We start from the raw sequence: 20,002 nt of genomic DNA on the forward strand, positions 1-20,002 counted from the left end.
AAATCCACTGAACTGGGACAGAACATGGGTACTGAAAAACAGATAGAAGTGACAGTAACTAATTTGTGGCATTATAAGTAACTTTGCTATATTGAAGGTGAATATGATTAAAAGGGAATGTATAGTGCCCATATATCCCACTGAGTAAATCTACAATTATAAGTAAGTTCTCGCATGAACTATTTCAAAGATTTGACATTGAACAAAGAGTTAATAGTAAAGAGGTACAGAGGGAAAACTAAAAATGCATGATATGGTCAATAGTTAACAAGAAGACATCAACAGTACCACAGCACTACCAGGGACAACTAATTGCAGGGGAGGTACAATTGATAAGGGGTAGTTTTGATTTCGATATTTGGTGACGCTGTGTGTCAGTTCTTTGTCGCTGAAGATAAATGAAACTTGTCCAAAATTGAGAATGCTGTTGATTGTACAACCCAGGGAGGATACCATAAGACATAGTTTGTTTATTTTGGGCATTATCTATGACGCCCATTATGGAAGGGAACTAAAGGATACAATGACTGAGAAGAATGGCAAACTGTGATACATGTATAGGAAAGAATATGGTGTGGCTACAAAAAAGGACACCAACAGGCATGCAACGAACTGAATAAACCTTGGAGATAATGTGGTACAAAATAAGCCAGAAACAAAAGAACAAATATGCTAAGGTCTCTTTCAGAAAATACTTATAAGAAAAATGGAGCCTAGTTTGTAAGCCCTTATAGCAGCCACACTTAGTTTGAAGTTGTAAGTATATTCCTAGATTCTGAGACACTGAGCTATATGTGTATCAGACAGTATTTCCCTGGAACTCTAAGTAACTGTGATACGTAAGACACAAAAATGTGAGTGCTGAGCCCTGAAAGTTAGCACAGCTATGTACTATAACAATTAAAGTAACCAAAAAAGAGATCAGGTCTCAATTAGAGATAAAAACAAAGCCAATCTGGCTGGGGCTAAGGTAAATCAGAATACAGAGTAAAAGATGATAGTTTTTGTACTCTAGACTTTCACTTACTGTATAAGACCAAAGGCAGAGAGGTTTATTATGTCTAGAATCTAAATTTTGTGTAGCACACAATCGAAATCAACCTGTTTGTACCGCTCATTTAAACAAGCCAAATTCCTGGAGTCCTGGACGGAAACAAGGCCTATAATTCTGTATAGCTTAATGTAATATCAGGATACATCTCAGGACTATGGTTGGCTGATAATTAAAAAGTATTGGTTGAGAGTGTGAAGGAAAAAAAACCAAAACATGGAACTATTAAAAACTTTCCCAGCTGGGAAACTCCAGGTACCCTCTCAAACACTGGGGACTCCCAAGAAAACAGGCCAAGCCCTTGATTTTGAGGATTGTCCTTGTGAAATTCATTTCTGTAGCAGAGAAGCTAAGAATATTTATAATGAGGCCTAAGAGTTGCTTCCAGGAAACCTCTTTGGTTGCTCAGATGTGGCCTCTCTCTCTCTTTTTCTAGGCCCAACTCTGTAAGGAGGATCATCACCCTTCCCAATATGTGGGAGGTGATATTCAGGGGTGTGAAAATCTCCCTGACAATGTGGGGTACGACTCCAAGGAATGAGATTGGCCCTGGCACCATGAATAGACAACTGCCTTCCTGACCAAACGGAGGAAAAGAAATGTAATAAAATAAGGTATCAGTGGCTAAGAGAGATCAAAAAGAGTCAAGAGGCTATTCTGGAGGCTACTCTTATGCAAGCTTCAGTTAGATGGTGCTAGTTGCCATGGTTTGCTAAACCCCAATCAAAGTCACTCCTGTTAACTCTTAAGAACACCTAGGCTCGAACTCCAACTCTATAAAAGTTCCATGCACTGTTTGTTTTCTTGGAACCTATAATTTCAAGAGGGTTGCTAGGCCAGTAAGTCCTGAAACCCAGAGGGACCAACCTCTCCAAGAGTATCAATTAATTACATTCTGTGCTGGTTTGAAAGGAAGTATGCCCCCTAAAAAACCATGTTTTAATCAAAATCCCATTTCATAAAAGCAGAATAATCCCTATGCAATACTGTATGTTTGAAACTGTAATCAGATCATCTCCCTGGATGATGAGATTTAGTCAAGAGTGGTTGTTTAACTGGATTAGGTGACGACATGTCAAGACCATTTGGGTAGGTCTTGATTGGTTTACTGGAGTCCTGTAAAAGAGGAAACATTTTGGAGAATGGGAGATTCAGAGAGAGCAGAACGACATAGCCACAAGAAGCAGAGTCCACCAGCCAGCGACCTTTGAAGACGAAGAAGGAAAATGCCTCCTGGGGAGCTTCATGAAACAAGAAGCCAAGAGAAGCTAGCAGATGACGCCATGCTCACCATGTGCCCTTCCAGATGAGAGAGGAACCCTGACTGTGTTCACCATGTGCCTTCTCACTTGAGAAAGAAACCCTGAACTTCATCGGCCTTCTTGAACCAAGGTATCTTTCCCTGGATGCCTTTGACTGGACATTTCTATTGACTTGTTTTAATTGGACATTTTCTAGGACTTAGAACTGTAAACTAGCGACTACTAAATTCCCCTTTTAAAAAGTCATTCTGATTCTGGTATGTTGCATTCCAGCAGCTAGCAAATTAGAACACATCCCCTTATCCTTTAGTGTTGAACCCCTTAACATGAAAAAGTCAGAATGGGCATTGCCTAAAGATCCCTATAGATGGGAGAAGGATCAAAGGAGAAGGGGGTATAACACAGGAAACAGGATTTAACAAACAAGCATGATTGCTGAATCAGTATATTAATATTCCTTCTAGTTTCCAGTGTTTTGCAGCTGTTGGGGTGGAAGGGCAGCAGGGAGAGGAACTGAAATGGCGGAATGGTGGCCCATAATAGGCTCTGAAATCTCTTCCACAGCTGCATGTTACAGAAGGTGTTCTGTCACTGAAGGTATTAGGGAGTTCTTTGAAAATTATTGCTTTCTTTTCTTTGTAGGTATGCTATATTTCACGATTAAAAAACTTTTTTTTTAAAGAGACATTCACACTCACTTTATATTAAACAGCCTAACAGGTTTCCTTACCCCCAGCAAACCAACCATTCCCAACTCTCCAGAATTTAGACTGCCTTCATTAAAACTCCTGAGTGTTTACCACTGCCTCCTCCCCAAACTTCCCAGCATGGCATACAAGGGTGTCCATGATTTGATCCGCAGTTACATCCCCAGCTTCATCTGTACCATGTCCTCACTAGGCAGTGAGAATCCTAAGAACAAGAGTTGTGTCTTAACAAAAGTTGAACCACTGCATACAGAGTTGACTTTAGGCAAATATTTGTTGAAGGCAGTCAATGCAGTGATAAGAGAACGAATCTTTCATTTATCAGTAAAATGGCCCGAACTCTGACTCTGCCATTTACTTGCTGCCAGAGCAACTGTCATTCGGGGATAATGCATTTAACTTGCAGGACTGTCATAAGGATTGATAAAATAATATGAAGTACCTGGTAAACATGAAATGATCAATATAGAAACTAGTAATAATATAATTAGCTATTGGGGTGGGGTGGGGGAGCCTATAGGCCAATAGCTGTGTGCACATGACCAAGGCAGAAGCAGTAAAGGAATACTGTGGTAGAAAATTGAAAGTTATAAAAATATGGTGTTATGGTATAATTTTGTTCAAACGCAACACTTTCGGTAAGCAAAAACCATTAGCTCTAGTTTCGATCGGTTGGACATTAAATTTTATTGCAGTCCAACAAAGTGATACCTTTCCGCTTTTTTTTTTTTTACTATCTAAAGCCTCGCCTCAGTTTTAGCAGGGATGATAACAAGATAGGCTTCCCGTAAAAAAAAAAAATGTTGTGGGAGGAAGGCCGCACCTAGTTTATACAGTTAATTTAGTAGAGGTTCCGAGGGTAAAATTCGTCTGCGAAAAGGAAGGCGGGCTGCGGGGCCGAGAAACTCCAGCCAACGGAGCCCATTTAGGGGTTTTCAGACTGAAGGGCCTCGTTCTTTAGTCTCACCTTGTCTAGTCCCGAAGTCTTCAGCGATCGGCACACTCCGAGTGGTCCACGAGCCTCGGCACTAGGGATATCAGCTGTTTTACCTACTCGTTGTTACATCCAGCAGTTCCGTCGGCAGATTCCCCCACACCACCTCCTCGTCCCTGGTACTGGATGGAAAACCCATAGATCTAAGCACCACTTATTTCTTCTTGCTTCAATTAGGAAGGTGCATTTCTACTGTTATTGCGTATTTCAGAGACGGCGCAAAAGTCACTGTCATCACGAAAGTGCAAGGGCAAAGCGCAAACTCCGCTGGGGTTGACCGGATACGGAAGTGCAGTTGTCTTGGGAAGGGCCTGAACAAATGAGATTTTCTCAGGGCGCATGCGCTTTCGCAAAACTAGGGAAATGATTGGAGGACTGACTGTCAGTGGGCGGAGAGCTTCGTTCTTCGGTTTTAGGCGGGAGTTGAAACCGCCAGTGCTTCCTAGGAGAACTTGAGACCTGCAGATTTGCATCCTTGGAACGGACCATGGTGCGGCCTGTGCGGTAGGTAGTTAATGACATTCGACGGAGTTGGGGAGGAAGGGAAGGAAGATGCAGTGGGCAACTTAGCTTACACAGGAGTGAAGGGAGAGCTCGGTAGGATGGAGGGTGGGGATGGTGGGAGTTATATGGTTAGGGGAAAAGGCCTTATCAGGAAGAAACTCTCCAGGTTCCCGTCAGAGCCACGCATTCCTCAGAAATATCCTAGCATCATAGTCTTCTTCTCTCTCACTCTTTGCCGACCCCGCAAAAGACCTTGTTATGTTAAAATTTGAACAATACCTACTTAAGTGTTATTTCAGTTGTTCATCACTAGTTTTCTTTAACGTAGAAAGGTTAATTATCCCTATTTCATCGATTAAAAACTCCCAGGCAGAAAGGCAAAGATAAGTGAGTTGCAGGAGAATATTCAAATCTATGTCATCTGACTCCATATCCTCAGTGGTTTTCATTATACTATTTGCACCTATTCCCTACTTAATCACATTTGAGTGCCATGGAGGCTTAACGTCAACCATTCATTCAGAAAAGCTATTGAACATATTAACTTCTGTCCTATAGGAGGTGCTGGGGGGTTGCATTCCAGTGGGGGGTGGGTGAATAGGGAGCAGAAAATAAACATCACAGTGTGATAGTGGAAAAGATGGAAGCCCTATTCTAAATAGAATAGTTAAGCCAAGGCTCTCTGAGGAGATAACCCTTGAGTTGAGATATGAATAATGAGACAGAGCTAGACAGGTGAAAATCTGGGACAATCCAGGTAGAGGGAACAGCAACTATTAAGGCTTTAAGCGTGAGCATGTTCAAGGAACAAAATGAAGGCCACTAACACTGTAGAATAGTGAGCAGTGGGGAGAGTTGTAACGGATGAGGTCAGAGAAATAGGCAGTGTCCAGACCAGGTGGGGCCTTGCAGACCTTAGAAAGGATTTTATTTCTACAGAGGGATGCCAATGAAAGATTTTAAATAGGGGAGAAAAATCTAATTTTGGTTTTATAAAGGTCACTGGCTGCCAGTGGAGAATGAATGGGTGGATGGCATGACTAGAATGGGAGCAGAGCAGCCTGTTGGAAGGCTATGATGTCATTTTGGTGGCTTAGATTAGGGGGTGTTAAAAGTAGACATGGGATGGAATAGATGAATTTGGGATATATTTTGGAGGTACTGCTGATGACTTGCTGAAGTGAATTTCTTGATAAGGACAAAGAATCAAAGATGACTCCACAAGAATTTTGGCCTGAGCTGCTATGTAAATTTTTTTTTTTTTTAATATGGGCAGGCTCTGTAGATTTTTTTATTAATTGAAATGGAGGCGACTAGGAAATGGAACATGCTGAGGAGGTGTGGGGGACCAAGAGTTCTGTTTCAAACACATGTTTGAAATGTGTTTTAAGCATGCAAGTAAAGAAGATATAATCCTTTTATTTGAAAAGCATTTTTAAAAGTTCTACAGACCACTAAGGGTCCTTGAGATTCTTTCAGAGGGTCTGTGGGATCAAAACTATTTTTCATAATAATACAAATTCAAATAAAATATCTTATTTTCAAATAAGATATTTGCTTTTTCACTGTTTTGTCATTTGCACTGCAATGATGGGTAAAACTTCTGGTGCCTTAGCATGAATCAAGTCAGTGACACCAAACTTTACTAGTAGTCATTGCATTCTTTCCTGCCACACGGAGTGAAAAAAAAGAAAATGCCGGTTTCACTTAAAGATGTGCTTCCTTTGGAGGAATGGTGAGAAAGGGGGTAAATTCAACCTCCCCAAGTGGAGAATTCTTGATATTCTCACAAGCAGTGGGAACAACCAAAACAATAGGCTGAGCCCCCAATCTGGGGTTTGTTCATATGAAACTTAACCCCACAAAGGATAGGCTAAGCCTACATAAAATTAGGCCTAAGAGTCACCTCCAAGAGAACCTCTTTTGTTGCTCATATGTGGCCTCTCTCTCTCTCGGCCAACATAACAAGCAAACTCACTGCCCTCCTCCTCTCTATGTGGGACATTACTCCCAGGAGTGTGGATCTTCCTGGCAACATGGGACAGAAATCTTAGAATGAGCTGGGACTCAACATCAGAATTGAGAAAACCTTCTCGACCAAAAGGGGGAAGAGCGAAATGAGACAAAATAAAGCGTCAGTGGCTGAGAGATTCCAAACAGAGTCGAGGAGGTTATCCTGGAGGTTATTCTTATGCATTAAATAGATATCACCTTTTTAGTTAAGGTATAATGGAGAGGCTGGAGGGAACTGCCTGAGAATGTAGAGGTATGTTCTGATAGCCATGTTTCTTGAAAATGAGTGCATAATGATATAGCTTTTGCAATGTGATTGTATGATCGTGAAAACGATCTGATGCTTCTTTTATCTACCTTATTGACAGACGAGTAAAGCATATGGATTAAAAATAAATAAATAATAAGGGGAACAAATGTTAAAATAAATTTAGTAGATTGAAATGCTACTGATCAATGAAAGGGAGGGGTAAGGGGTATGGTATGTATGAATTTTTTTCCTGTTTTCTTTTTATTTCTTTTTCTGAATTGATGCAAATGTTTTAATTTGATGCAAATGTTTTAAGAAATGATCATGATGATGAATATACAACTATGTGATGATGTTGTGAGTTATTGATTATATATCAAGAATGGAATGAACATATGGTAAGAATGGTTGTGTTTTTATGTGATTATATTTAATAAATATATATATGAAAAAAAGAATATTCCTGATGAAACAGTAAGAATTATATTTATTGTAGCTCAACCCTTGGATGTATTTTTTTTAAATGAAGACTTCTGATTTTATTTTATCGTTGTTCAATGTTAATACTTCTCAAGGGGTTTCCATGTTTTATTCAGCTCTCAAATCTGAACTCTGAAGAGTAGGAGAGTAACAACAAGAATACACTTCTTTTTAATATTCTCTGTGAGGAAATGGAAAGTATGCATAAAGCACTTCTACATACCAAAGTACAATAGTTATCTCTAGGAAAAGCACTTGTGTGAATGTGTAAATTACAAGCTGAAATAGCTGCCTTGTTATACCATTTTTACTTGAAAGAACAACTAACTGACAAGCTAGGAGCTATTCACACTTGGAATATGGTGGACATTCTGGAAAAGGAACTTATTGAACCTGTCACTTCAAAGAAAATAACTGACAGCATTTGTTTCCAGTGATAAAATTTGTGCTGACTAGCAAAAATTAGAAGTTTTTTGGAAAACTTGTGTGTGGCACTGTAAACTTGATGGCTTCCCAATATTCAAAGACTTTTGGGATGAATTTGATGGTGATATTAACAAATGTGATTTTTGATATTGTGTAGTAAAGTATATAGATATTTGGAAGACCTGCATAACTCAGTGAACCAGTATTTTCCAGATTGCCAACAAATGATGTAACAAAATCATGCATCAGTAAAATATCCATTTGAAGTGCATGATAAACCAAGGGATATTAATGTATCAGAATAAGAAGAGTTCATCGAAACCCTTTCATATTCCACATTGCAACTGTTAAGAAGCTAGACTTGTCTATTTCCTTGGTTTAATTGTGTTCCTCTTGGTAAATTGGGGATATTAAGTTCACTAGGTTTTTTCAAATAAATCACAAGACTTCAATTCAAAACAAACCAATGCATTTCTCAGCACCCTAGCAACTTTTCTTACTCTAAGTCTGTGAGAAAAACTTGTTGCTTCTTGTACTGGTTTAAAATTATGTATGTACCCTAGAAAAGCCATATTTTAATCCTAATCCCATTTTGTAAAGGCAGCTGTTTCTTCTAACCCCTATTCAGCATTGTATGCTTGAAACTAATACATCATCTCCTTGGAGATGTGATTTAATCAAGAGTGGTTGTTAAGCTGGATTAGGTGGAGGCATGCCTTGGGTGGGTCTTGATTAGTTTCTGGAACTTGCTGTGCTGAAGGCAAGAAACATTTTGGAGAAAGCTGGAGAGATTCAGAGAGAGCAGAGTCTACCAGCCAGCAACTTTGGACATGAAGAAGGAGAACACCTCCTGGGGAGCTTCATGAAACAGGAAGCCAGGAGAGAAAGCTAGCAGATGATGCCATGTTCGCCATGTGCCTTCTTACTTGAGAAAGAGACCCTGAACTTCACTGGCTTTTGAAGCAAGGTATCTTTCCCTGGATACCTTAGATTGGACATTTCTATAGGCTTGTTTTAATTGGGACATTTTCTTGGCCTGAGAACTGTAAACTAGCAACTTATTAAATTCTCCTTTTTAAAAGTCATTCCATATCTGGTATATTGCATTCTCTCAGCTAGCAAACTAGAACACTTCTTTCTAGTTTGACAAATGTCAAAACATTTGTATAGAACTTCTAGCTCCTGATGTCTCTGAAAACATTCCTTGTATCCTAATTCAAGCAATTTGCCGTTATTTAAGACCTAACTATCTAACCGCTTAGCCCTTAAACCTAATTTCTTTAATTTGTGTTTGGTCATTATTACATTTCAGGTTATGGTCATTTATTTCTGAGAGAAAGCAAAACTTTCTGATGTCAATTAGTATTCATTCACTCTAAATTCTAGCAAGGAAGAACATGACTGATAATCCCCCCGACACACTGATTTATCTATTCTCTTGAACAGGGGCCGGCAAACTACAATTCACAGACCAAACCCAGGTGTATAGCCCAGGATCTATGCATGGTTTTTGCATTTTTAAATGTTGAAAAGAAATAAAAAGATTTTGTGACGTGAAAATTATATGAAATTCAAATGACAGTCTATAAAAGTTTTATTGGAAAACAGCCCCGTTGTTTACATGTTATCCTTGGCTGCTGCCCAGCCTGCAGTGGCAGAGTACAGTGGTTGTGAATAAGGCTTTATGACTCTCAAAGCCTAGAGCATTTACTGTCTGGCCCTTTACAGAAGAAGTTTACCAACTCTTGCTTGTAAGGAAGTTTGGATAAAACTGCAAATTTAGGGCACTGTTTGCTTCTTGGTATTCTTTTTTTCTGAATACTCATCATCTTTGGTCTTGATGGGCTGGGTTATTGCTTCATCCCATGATGAAAGTTAACGGGTAACTTCTTGTTGAACAAGCACTCAAATAAAGTTTATTTGTTCTAAAAGAAAAGAAAAAAAAGAAACTACAACCTGTCATGTTTTGTAATAGTGTCAAAACAGAATAATCGTAATTATCTGAAAAGGAAAATATTCTTTCTTCCAACTACTTATTTGTGAGATCAGATTTACTATATATATATATATATAGTATATTGCAATAGATTAAATGCCAAAGCAAATAATGAGAACCCAGCTGCCTTCCGTTGGGCTAGACATTGAAGCAGTTTGCAAATATGTAAAACAATGCCACTCTTCTCGTAATTTTTTTTTTTTCCCGGCATAGGTAGGCACTGGGAATTGAACCCAGGTCTCCAGCATGGCAGGCGAGAACTCTACCTGCTGAGCCACCGTGGCCTGACCTCATAATTTTTTATGTTTGGGAAAATCAGCATTTTTCACAAGATTATATTTAGCTGCCATGTCATGGGTTTATTATTGTAATTTTAAATGGATTAGTCAATATTTTTAAAAATTTCTCATTTTAATTTCTAAAACAGTAAATATATATAATCTACATACATATATACGATCCACATATACAAAACTCCTTAACAATTTTTAAGAGCTTTGAAAGGGAATCCTGAGATCAAAAGTTTGAGAACACTGGTTTGGAAGAACATTTTTTTTCCCTCTCAGGCTTTATTCAAATGTAATTTTTTAAGAAGGAGAACATTTCATTTTGTGCCTAGAGGAGGTAGGAAAGAACTAACTTTAGTTTTTAACTTTTAATAAATCATTTTGTCCTAGTTTCTACTAAAGTAGTCTAAAGATTCATTTCAGGTGGAAAGTACAGAATCACTCTTTTTAAGTGTCCATTGCATAAAGAACATTATTTGGTATTGTGGGGAGATTAAAAAAAAAGAAGAAAAGGGACTTTAGTCTCAAGAAGTTTATAATTTAATAAGGAAGACAAAATATACATATAAAATAAAAGATATGTACAACAGAAACTCATAAATACCTAATAACAAACAGTTTATAAATTGTAAATGTTAATTATGTGGACTAGTCTTACTTTGTGGGTTATCTGGTTTTTTTTTCCATTTCAGGCTTAGTTTTTTTGCTACATACCTTCACCCTAATATTCTCGCAGCCCTCAAATATTTCCCTCCACAGGGTGTATTCAGGCTACAGACTAATTTTAACAAAGTGATTGTTTAATGTAGTAAATTTCACATGCCAAGGAAAATGTAATTAGGAATGTAGATATAATACAATTTATACTACCCACATTTGTACAGATCTCATCTATTTTAAGATTGAAAAAGAAAAAATAATTAAAAAATCTATTTAATCAGTGTTCTGGTTATATTTTTATCTTAAAGATTAGCTGTAAATGCCAATTATTTTTTATAAAAAATAATTTTTTTAAGGGATGGAGGTAAGAAGTTACATTTGTGTAAATAAAAGCTTTCTGTCTTGATCATAGGCATAAGAAACCAGTCAATTACTCACAGTGTGAGGACTCTGACAGTGATGGTGAGTAGAGATTATTTTTGTTTTAAGGATTTATAATTTTTTCCCTCAATATATATAGTATATATAGCTCAAATAAGTGAAAATACTCCCCACTTATGCATGGTATAAAAAATAATTTTCTAATCGTTTGGGATAATTATGCTGATAAATACACTAACGAGACCTTTGTAGGTAAGTTATAAATGAACAGGGGCAGGTAAAAATGGCTCTTTAGGTCTAAACTACTCTATGTCTATCTTTCCACCCTTTCCTCCAAGAAGGCACATAATCTTTCTGAAACACATCTGGATTACAGGACATAATATAAAATTCCCATTAATTGTAAAATAAAGCAAGATCTTGAAGAAAGATTAGGCTTACAGTATACTATATTGGGTTGTATGTTCACTTGTCTCTGCTATTAAGGGAACTTTAGTTGGAAAGTTTGTGACGTATTGCATTAGATTACATTAAACTTTGAAGTAGGTTTGTTTGTTTTTTTTTCTTCCTCATCAGAATTTTCCTTAAGTTAAAATATTTAGGAATTCCTAGATTTGAATTGTGTTTCTTGCCTTCAGCACAGCAAGTTTGTCTTAGGCTTGGGAGGAAATAGCATGGAATGTAATTTCCAGCTTTTTATTGCTGTCATCAATATGTCACCAAATATCTATAAATTGCCAGTTGTGTTTTTGGCACTGTGAAGGTGGGGAGTCATAGAGATTACTGTATTTCTACATGAAGAAGCATAAAAAAGACAACATGTATTTATAAATGCTGAATTATGTGATATAAGACTACATGTACCATGAAGGTTAATATACAAGTTTTATGCATGTGTTTAAAAGGTGTAGCAGCAATTTTTATGTTGTGAGGGTCAATAGGAGAACTACCTCAATTCTAAGGATTGATTGGATGGAGAAATATGGGAGGAACAGTAAAGAACTGGAAAAGAGTATCCTTTTGCCGGAAATTAAAAACTTACTTTGGTAGGATCATAGAAAGGTCATTGTGTTAATGTAAAGAGAAATTATTACTATTGTAAAAATCCTCCAATAGGAGCAACTTCCTCACTGCAATTATCTGATGCTGTTTACTTTCCTTAGCTTAGCTAAGTAACTTAGTATAGTTACTAAAGCTTGGTTTGCCAGGGCTGCTAAAGCAATATCATACAGTGAGTTGGCTTAAGGAACAGGTTTGTTGTGTTTTTTTTTTTGATGTTTTTTATTGTTAGATATAACAGATATACAAAGAAAAGAAAAAAAAAGCAATGATTTTCAAAGAACACTTCAATAAGTAGATATAGAACAGATTTCAAAGTTTGTTATGGGTTACCATTCCACTATTTCAAATTTTTCCTTTCAGCTGCTCCAAAACACAGGAGGCTAGGAGGAATATTTTTTTTCTTTTTTTGTGAAAAATAACATATATACAAAATAATAAATTTCAAAGTACATCACAACAATTAGTTTATGGGTTACAATTCCAGAATTTTAGGTTTTTACTTCTAGCTGCTCTAAGGTACTAGAAACTGAAAGAATTATCAATATGATTCAGCACTCATATTCATTTGTTAAACCCTACCTTCTCTATATAACTCCACCAACCTTTGATCTTTCTTCCATTCTTTAGGGGTATTTGGGCTATGCCCATTCTAATTTTTTCATGTTGAAAGGGGCTGTAGATAATACGGGATAAGGGGATGGAACTAGTTGATGCTCTGGAAAGGCTAGCCCCTCGGCATTCCAGGACTTAACTGGTCCAGGAACACATTTGAAGGTTGTAGGTTTCTGGAACCTTTGTAGAATCTTATATAATGCCCTAGGTATTCTTTATATTGGCAGGATTGGTTTTGGTTGGGATTTGGCAACTTACAGGTAGCACTGTCTAACCGAAGCTTATGTAAGAGTGACCTTCAGAGTAGCCTCTCCGCTCTATTTGAACTCTCTCAGCCACTGATACCATATTTGTTACACTTCTTTTCCCTCTTTTGGTCAAGATGGCATTGTTGATCACAAGGTGCCAGGGCCAGACTCATACCTGGGAGTCATCTCCCACACCACCAGGAATTTCATTCCTGGATGTCATGTGCCACATCGGAGGGAGGGCAATAGTTGCAGAGCTGGGCTTAGAGAGAATGGCCACATCTGAGGAACAGAAGAAGCCCTCTGGAAGTAACTCTTAGGCATAGTTATAGATAGGCTGCATACATAAGCTTCATAATAGCAAGTCTCGAGATCAAGGGCTTGACCTATTGATTTGGGTGTCCCTAATGTTTGATACAGTATCAGGGGTTTCCCTGGTGGTAAAGTTTAATAGTTCCATATTTTTTCTCCCATCACTCAAGGGACTTTACCAATACTTTTTATCTGCTTAATGTGCTATTGGATGTATCCAGGCATTACATTAAGCTATACAGGATTAAAAGCCCTCATTCTTATTCTGGATTCCCTGTGTTTGGATTGTTTAAATAATCTATCCATACAGGTTGAGTTAGATTATGTGCTATAGAAAATTTAGGTTCAGGACAAAATAAATCTTTCTTCCTTCTGTCTCAAAGAGCAGATGAGGTTCTAAAATGTAGACAATGTCTTTCTTACCTATGTATTTTGAATTACCTTAATCCTGACCTAATCGGCTTCATTCTTAACTCTAAATACCAGGTTGTACATATATAAAACAGCCTCTCAAAATCCAGAAATGATAATTACCACTCTGAGCTAAATGTGACTGCTGTAAGAACTTATAATCTAGGCCCCTGTTTTGTATTTTTCAAATAAGACCATACAATAATTGCTCTTTTGTTTCTGGCTTACTTTGCCTTACCAAATGTCCCACAGGTTCTTTCACAATGTAGGCAACAGGTATTGTCTCATGGTTTGACTTAATGTTGTAAGCGCAACATTATAGTTTTGGCAGGGTTTACTTTCTTCTCCCAGAGTCTGCAGAGATCCTACAATCCTCCATCACATGACTGTCTCTCTCTGCTATGTCTGCTCCTCCGATTTCCACTGACCTTTGGCTTCTGCCATTTCCTTTACTTATAAAGACCTTAGCCATATTGGATTAAGGCCCACTCTCATTCTGTTTGTCCACAGCTTAACCAATAATAGCATCTTCCAAGGTCCTGTTTCATTTCCACAGGAACACAGGTTAAGACTTGAACTTGTCTTTTATGGGGGACATGATTCAGTTCCCAACAGGGCCTTTAAAAGAAAATATTTGACTAGGTTATGAGATTTTCATAAAAATCATTTTCCTGTTAATTTTCAATATGGTAAAATGTTCCAAGGAGTTTTAAATAATTTCTCTATTTTAATAGAGATTTTAAATTATTTTTAAAATGATTTTTTCTTTGATATTTGTACACTAGCTTACTGCTTTGCAGTTTTTAGTAAACGGTGTTTGATTGATTGATGTTTAAAAAAAAGGCCACTTAAAGAGAAGTTGAAAAAGCATGAGTGAAAACACAATTTGCCAACAATATTTTTAAATTGTAGAAATTAAAATTGCCTGACCTTTAAAACTCCAAGAACACATGGTGGAATTGTTATCAACTGCTAAGGATATAATTTTATTTCTTATTCAGAAATACAATTTTATATGTTCTTTTATTTTTAATTCACACGTAAATAGATGATTTTATTTCATCAACTGCACCTTTAAACAAGAAGCTCAAAATGACACAAAAGGAGTTAAAACAAGACAAGCCAACACCTAAACTGAAGAATCTTGAGAAAGAAGATAACCCATTACAGGAAAAAAACCCTAAAAAAGGTGAGAGGTAAGACATAAACCAAACATACATCATTAAATGTATTAATTTGGAAACATAGATTTGAAATATTGGTTTAAATCAGAACTTTAGCAAAGTCAGGCCTTATTTTATTTTGTGCACATAAGAGAACAGGGACTACCGTTAACCCTCTTCTATGTATCTTAATAAAAGAAATTCACATACATATGAGGAAAGTTTTTAAAATATTAAAGCAATCAAAATTATAAAGCTTTAGAAATTATAGGTTACATTTACAGGATCCAGCACCTGTCTTGAAGTCCTCAGGTCTTACAAGACTACTTTGTTAAAAATAACGTTTTTTTTAGCACAGTTTTAAAAATTTAAAACCACTTATTTGTCTGCAGATTAAAAAAAAGATATTTTTTCTTTATCTTGTTGAGATTTGTCTAGCAGTGAGAAAGTCTTATAGAGTTCTGTTAGTAGACCAAGAAAATGAGGGAATGGAAGAGGGAGGTCCTGAGAGGCCTAAAACTAAACACTACAGAGAGGAGATAGGCAGAAGAGAAACAAATTAGGCATGTGATATTTTACTGCTACAACTATGAGAATAGCTAATTAATAGAGAAACTTAACCCCATGTCATTCCCTTTACCCTTCTCCTTTTTTTCTTCAGTTTCTTATACTATATTTTAAATATGTGAAAAGACAGGCCATAGATAGGAGAAAATATTTGCAAATCACGTCAGATAAGGAACTTGTATTGAGACTGTTTAAAGAGTTCTTACAACTCATTAGTATGAAAAAATAACCCAACTTAAAATGGGGAAAGGATTTGAATAGACATTTCTCCAAAGAAAATATAAAAAATGAACACAGGAAGAGATGCTTGACATCATTAGCCATCAGATAACTGCAGATCAAAAGCACAGTGAGACCCCACTTCATACTCACTAGCATGGCTATAATCAAAAAGACAGAAAATACCAAGCATTGGCAAGAATGTGGAGGATTGGTACCCTCATACATTGCTTGTAGGAATGTAAAATATTGCAGTCATGACGGAAAATAGAGTAGTTCCTCAAAATATTAAACAGAGCTACCACTCGACCCAGCCTAGGTATAGTCACAAAAGAACTAAAAACATATGTCTACACAAAAACCTGTACAAGAATGTTCATAGCCACGTTATTCATAATAGCCAAAAAGTAGAAACAACCCAAATGTCCATTGTCATGGTCAGGTTCGTGTGTCAACTTGACCAAGTGGTGGTACCTGTTTGTCTGGTTGGGCAAGTGCTGGCCTGACTGTTGCAATGAGAACAGTTCATAGAATTAAATCATGATCACATTAGCTGCATTCACAGCTGATTCCATTTGTAATCAGCCAAGGGGAGTGTCTTCTGCAATGAGTGATGCTCAGTTTAATCACTGGAAGCCTTTTAAGGAGGATTCAGAAGAGACAGGCTCTCTTCCTGCTTCAGCTGGCGAGCCTCTCCTGTGGAGTTCGCCCAGACTCTTCATCAGAATCGTTGACTTCACAGTCTGCCCTGCACATTTTGGACTTTGTGTTCTCACGGTCATGTGAAACACTTTAATAAATTTTATATTTGTGAATGTTCCCTGTTGATGCTGTTTCTCTAGAGAACCCTAACTAATACATCTTTGTACCAGGAGTGGTTCTTAAGAAGCACAATCTTAAAAATGGGTTTTTATGAATGGATTTCTTCTCTGATGGACTCAAAAGCACTAAGGACTCTGATTCCCATAATCAGAATGACACCACCAATCCATGGAGTGAGTTGGCAAAAGAGGTAGTCAAAATATCACTACTCAATTCTTCTAATGCTTCACTTGTATGAAGCTAGGCTCTGGGGGATAATGTTTTTGACAGCTTTACAGAGTTTTATGGAAATAGGAGGTATAGAGATGTTGGCTGGTTGTTGTTAGATACACTGTATACATTAAGGAGTGAAAGGGATGGGCTTAAGGCTTCAAATGAGAAGCTTAAGTTCCGTCTGATAGATGTAAATGTTTCTATGAATGTCCTGAAGGAAAATCTTATTTCCTGTAGCCAAGACTTGAGATCTTTGAAAATCAGACTCAGAATCTTATTGTTAGAGTAGCAACTTTACAATGTAAACTGAAATCTCAATCTTGCATGGTATCTGCTGTTAAAGTGAGGGCATTGATTGGAAAGGAGTGAGACCCTGAAAAATGGGATGGCGACATATGAATTGATGTTGATGTTGATGTTGATGTTGGCAGTTGAAACCCTAGGTAATGCTAAGTCTTCTCTAGATAACCCTGTTAATAGTTTGCCTGTGGACATAACCGCCCCACCTCCAGCCTGCCTTGAGGAGTTGGCCACCCAACCTCCTCCTGAAGGGATTAGCCCTAGAGTGATTAATCCTGTTTCACTAGATGAAACTGCAAATGAATGCCCTGAAGCAAATGACTTGGAAGATATTTCTAATTATTTTCATGACCCTTCCCCACCCCCCCTCATTTCATCCAGACCTAAAACTAGACTAAAGTCCCAACAGGCCCCTAAAGGTGAGGTACAAAGTATCACACATGAGGAGGTACATTATACTCCAAAAAAACTGCATGAGTTTTCCATTTTTAAGGACAGAAATCAGGAGAATATGTGTGGCAATGGATTTTAAGGGTGTGGGATTATGGTGGGATCAATATAAGGCTGGATCAGGCTGAATTCATTGATATTCTATGTTCTGCATTCTATGTTACAGCTTGAAGGGTTAGAAAAGGCATTAATAGTTTGTTTGTATGGTTGGCTGAAACGTGGATCAAAAGGTGGTTGATATTACCTGAAGTTGAAATGCCAGAACTGCCTTGGTATAATGTAGATGAGGGGATCCAGAGGCTTAGAGAGACTGGAATGTTCATCATGCAAAGCCTGCTCTTACACCCTAGGAATGTCCGGGAGATGCAGCTTTTACCAGAACAGTGAGAAATAAATGTGAGACTAGCACCATCATCCCTGAGAGCTCTGTAGTTGCACTTCTCTGTAGGTCAGATATTACTGTGGGAACTGCTGTCACTGAGCTGGAGTCCTTAAACACAATGGGGATGACGGGTTCCTGCGTTGGCAGAAGCCAGGTGGCAGCACTTAATTGCCAAACACAGGGTGGACATGGCTATTGTAATAGACAGCAAACTCAAAGCAGGAGTCAAAATTATATGATTCACAGAGATTTGTGGCATTGGCTAGTAAATCATGGGGTACCTAGAAATACAATAGATGGGCAGTCTACCAAATTCTTCTTTGAACTGTATAAACAAAAGAGTTCTAGGTCAAATGAACAGAAGTCTAACCTGAATTACAAAAACACAGAGTCACGGCCCCTTAATCAATTTCCAGACTTGAGACAGTTTACAGACCCAGAGCCCCTTGAATGAAAGGGAGGCCAGGTCCCTCTGGGGGTGAACCCTGTTACACTGCCACAAATTTATACTGTTAATCTTCCTCCAAGCCTTCCCCAAGAAGACCAACGGCCTTTTACCAGGGTAACTGTGCATTGGGGAAAGGAAATGATCAGATATTTGGGGAATTATTAGACACTGGTTTGGAAGTGACATTAATTCCAGGGGACCCAAAACGTCACTCTGGTCCACCAGTCAGAGTGGGGACTTATGGAGGCCAGGTGATCAATGGGGTTTTAGCTCAGGTCTGTCTCACAATGGGTCCAGTGGGCCCCCGGACCCATTCTGTAGTTATTTCCCCACTGCCAGAATGTAAAATTGGTATAGACATACTGAGCAACTGGCAGAATCCCCATTTTGGCTCTCTAACTCATACAGTGAGAGCTATTATGGTGGGAAAGGTCAAGTGAAAGCCACTAGAACTGCCACTACCTAGCAAAATAGTAAATCTGAAGCAATGCCAGAATCCTGGAGGGATTGCAGAGATTACTGCCACTCTTAAGGACTCGAAGGATGCAGGGCTAGTGATTCCCACCACATCCCCATTCAACTCTCCTATTTGGCCTTTGCAGAAAACACATGGGTCTTGGAGGATGACAGTGGATTATCGTAAGCTCAACCAGGTGGTAACTCCAATTGCAGCTGCTGTTCCAGATGTGGTATCATTGCTTGAGCAAATCAGTACATCCCCTGGTACCTGGTATGCAAGTATTGATCTGGCAAATGCTTTTTTCTTAATAGCTACTAGTATGGACCACCAGTAACAGTTTGCTTTCAGCTGTCATACCTCAGGGATATATCAACTCTTTAGCCCTAAGTCATAATCTTGTCCACAGGGACCTTGATCATTTCTCCCTCCCACAAGAGGTCCATTAAATTGATGATATCAGGTTGATTGGACCTAGTGAGCAAGAAGTAGCAACAACTATAGACTTACTGGTAAGGCATTTGCGTGTCAGAGGATGGGAAATAAATCCAACAGAAATACAGGGGTCTTACACCTCATTGAAATTTGTAGGTGTCCACTGGTGTGGGGCATGTCAAGATATCCCTTCTAAGGTGAAGGATAACTTGCTGCATCTGGCCCCTCCTACAACCAAAAAGAGGCACAATGCGTAGTTGGTCCCTTTGGATTTTGGTGACAACATATTCCTCATTTGTGTGTGCTACTCTGGTCCATTTATCAAGTGACCAGAAAAGCTATTAATTTTGAGTGGGGACCTGAACAAGAGGAGACTCTACAAGAGGTCCAGGCTGCTGTACATGCTGCTCTGCCACTTGGACCGTATGTTCCAGCAGATCCAATTGTGCTGGAAGTGTCAGTGGCAAATAGAGATGCTGTCTGGAGCCTTTAGCAGGCCCCTATAAGAGAATCACAGCACAGACCCTTAAGATTTTGTAGCAAAGCCTTACCATCTGCTGCAGATAACTACTCTCCTTTTGCGAAACAGCTTTTGGCCTGCTACTGGGCCTTAGTAGAGACCAAATACTTAACCTTGGGCCACTAAGTTACCATGAGACCTGAGTTGCCTATCATGAGCTGGGTGTTGTCTGACCCATCAAACCATAAAGTTGGGCGTGTGCAGCAGCATTCTATTGTAAAATGGAAATGGTATATATGAGATAGAGCCACAGGAGGTCCTGAAGGCACAGATAAGTTACATGAAGAAGTGGCCCAAATGCCCATGGTCTCCACTCCTGCCACATTACCTTCTCTTTCCCAGACCAGAGCTATGGCCTCTTGGGGAGGTC

The 20,002-nt window shown here is 38.4% G+C and overlaps 2 protein-coding genes across 10 annotated transcripts in view; one reads left to right on the plus strand and one right to left on the minus strand.

Moving 5' to 3' along the window:
* FERRY3 (FERRY endosomal RAB5 effector complex subunit 3) overlaps window positions 1-4,464 on the minus strand; it is an 82,533-nt gene extending 78,069 nt beyond the window's left edge. For 4 of the 8 annotated variants that reach the window (XM_077169753.1, XM_077169754.1, XM_077169751.1 and 1 more), the window contains exon 1: window positions 3,988-4,464. The gene's annotated coding sequence lies outside the window, so the exon portion shown is untranslated. The remainder of the gene's footprint in view (window positions 1-3,987) is intronic. The other 4 variants (XM_077169749.1, XM_077169755.1, XM_077169756.1 and 1 more) reach the window with 3 other exon arrangements.
* The window catches only part of RAD51AP1 (RAD51 associated protein 1), a 39,476-nt gene continuing 23,824 nt past the window's right edge, over window positions 4,351-20,002 (plus strand). Inside the window, exons 1-3 of one of the 2 annotated variants that reach the window (XM_077169763.1) lie at window positions 4,351-4,518; window positions 11,043-11,092; window positions 14,705-14,852. In XM_077169763.1, coding sequence (XP_077025878.1) covers window positions 4,502-4,518; window positions 11,043-11,092; window positions 14,705-14,852 — 215 coding nt within the window. In that variant the 5' untranslated portion in view covers window positions 4,351-4,501. The remainder of the gene's footprint in view (window positions 4,519-11,042; window positions 11,093-14,704; window positions 14,853-20,002) is intronic. The other variant, XM_077169762.1, reaches the window with a different exon arrangement.

The sequence above is a fragment of the Tamandua tetradactyla genome, chromosome 7 (assembly GCF_023851605.1).
Source record: "Tamandua tetradactyla isolate mTamTet1 chromosome 7, mTamTet1.pri, whole genome shotgun sequence".
Taxonomy (NCBI): Eukaryota; Metazoa; Chordata; class Mammalia; order Pilosa; family Myrmecophagidae; genus Tamandua; species Tamandua tetradactyla.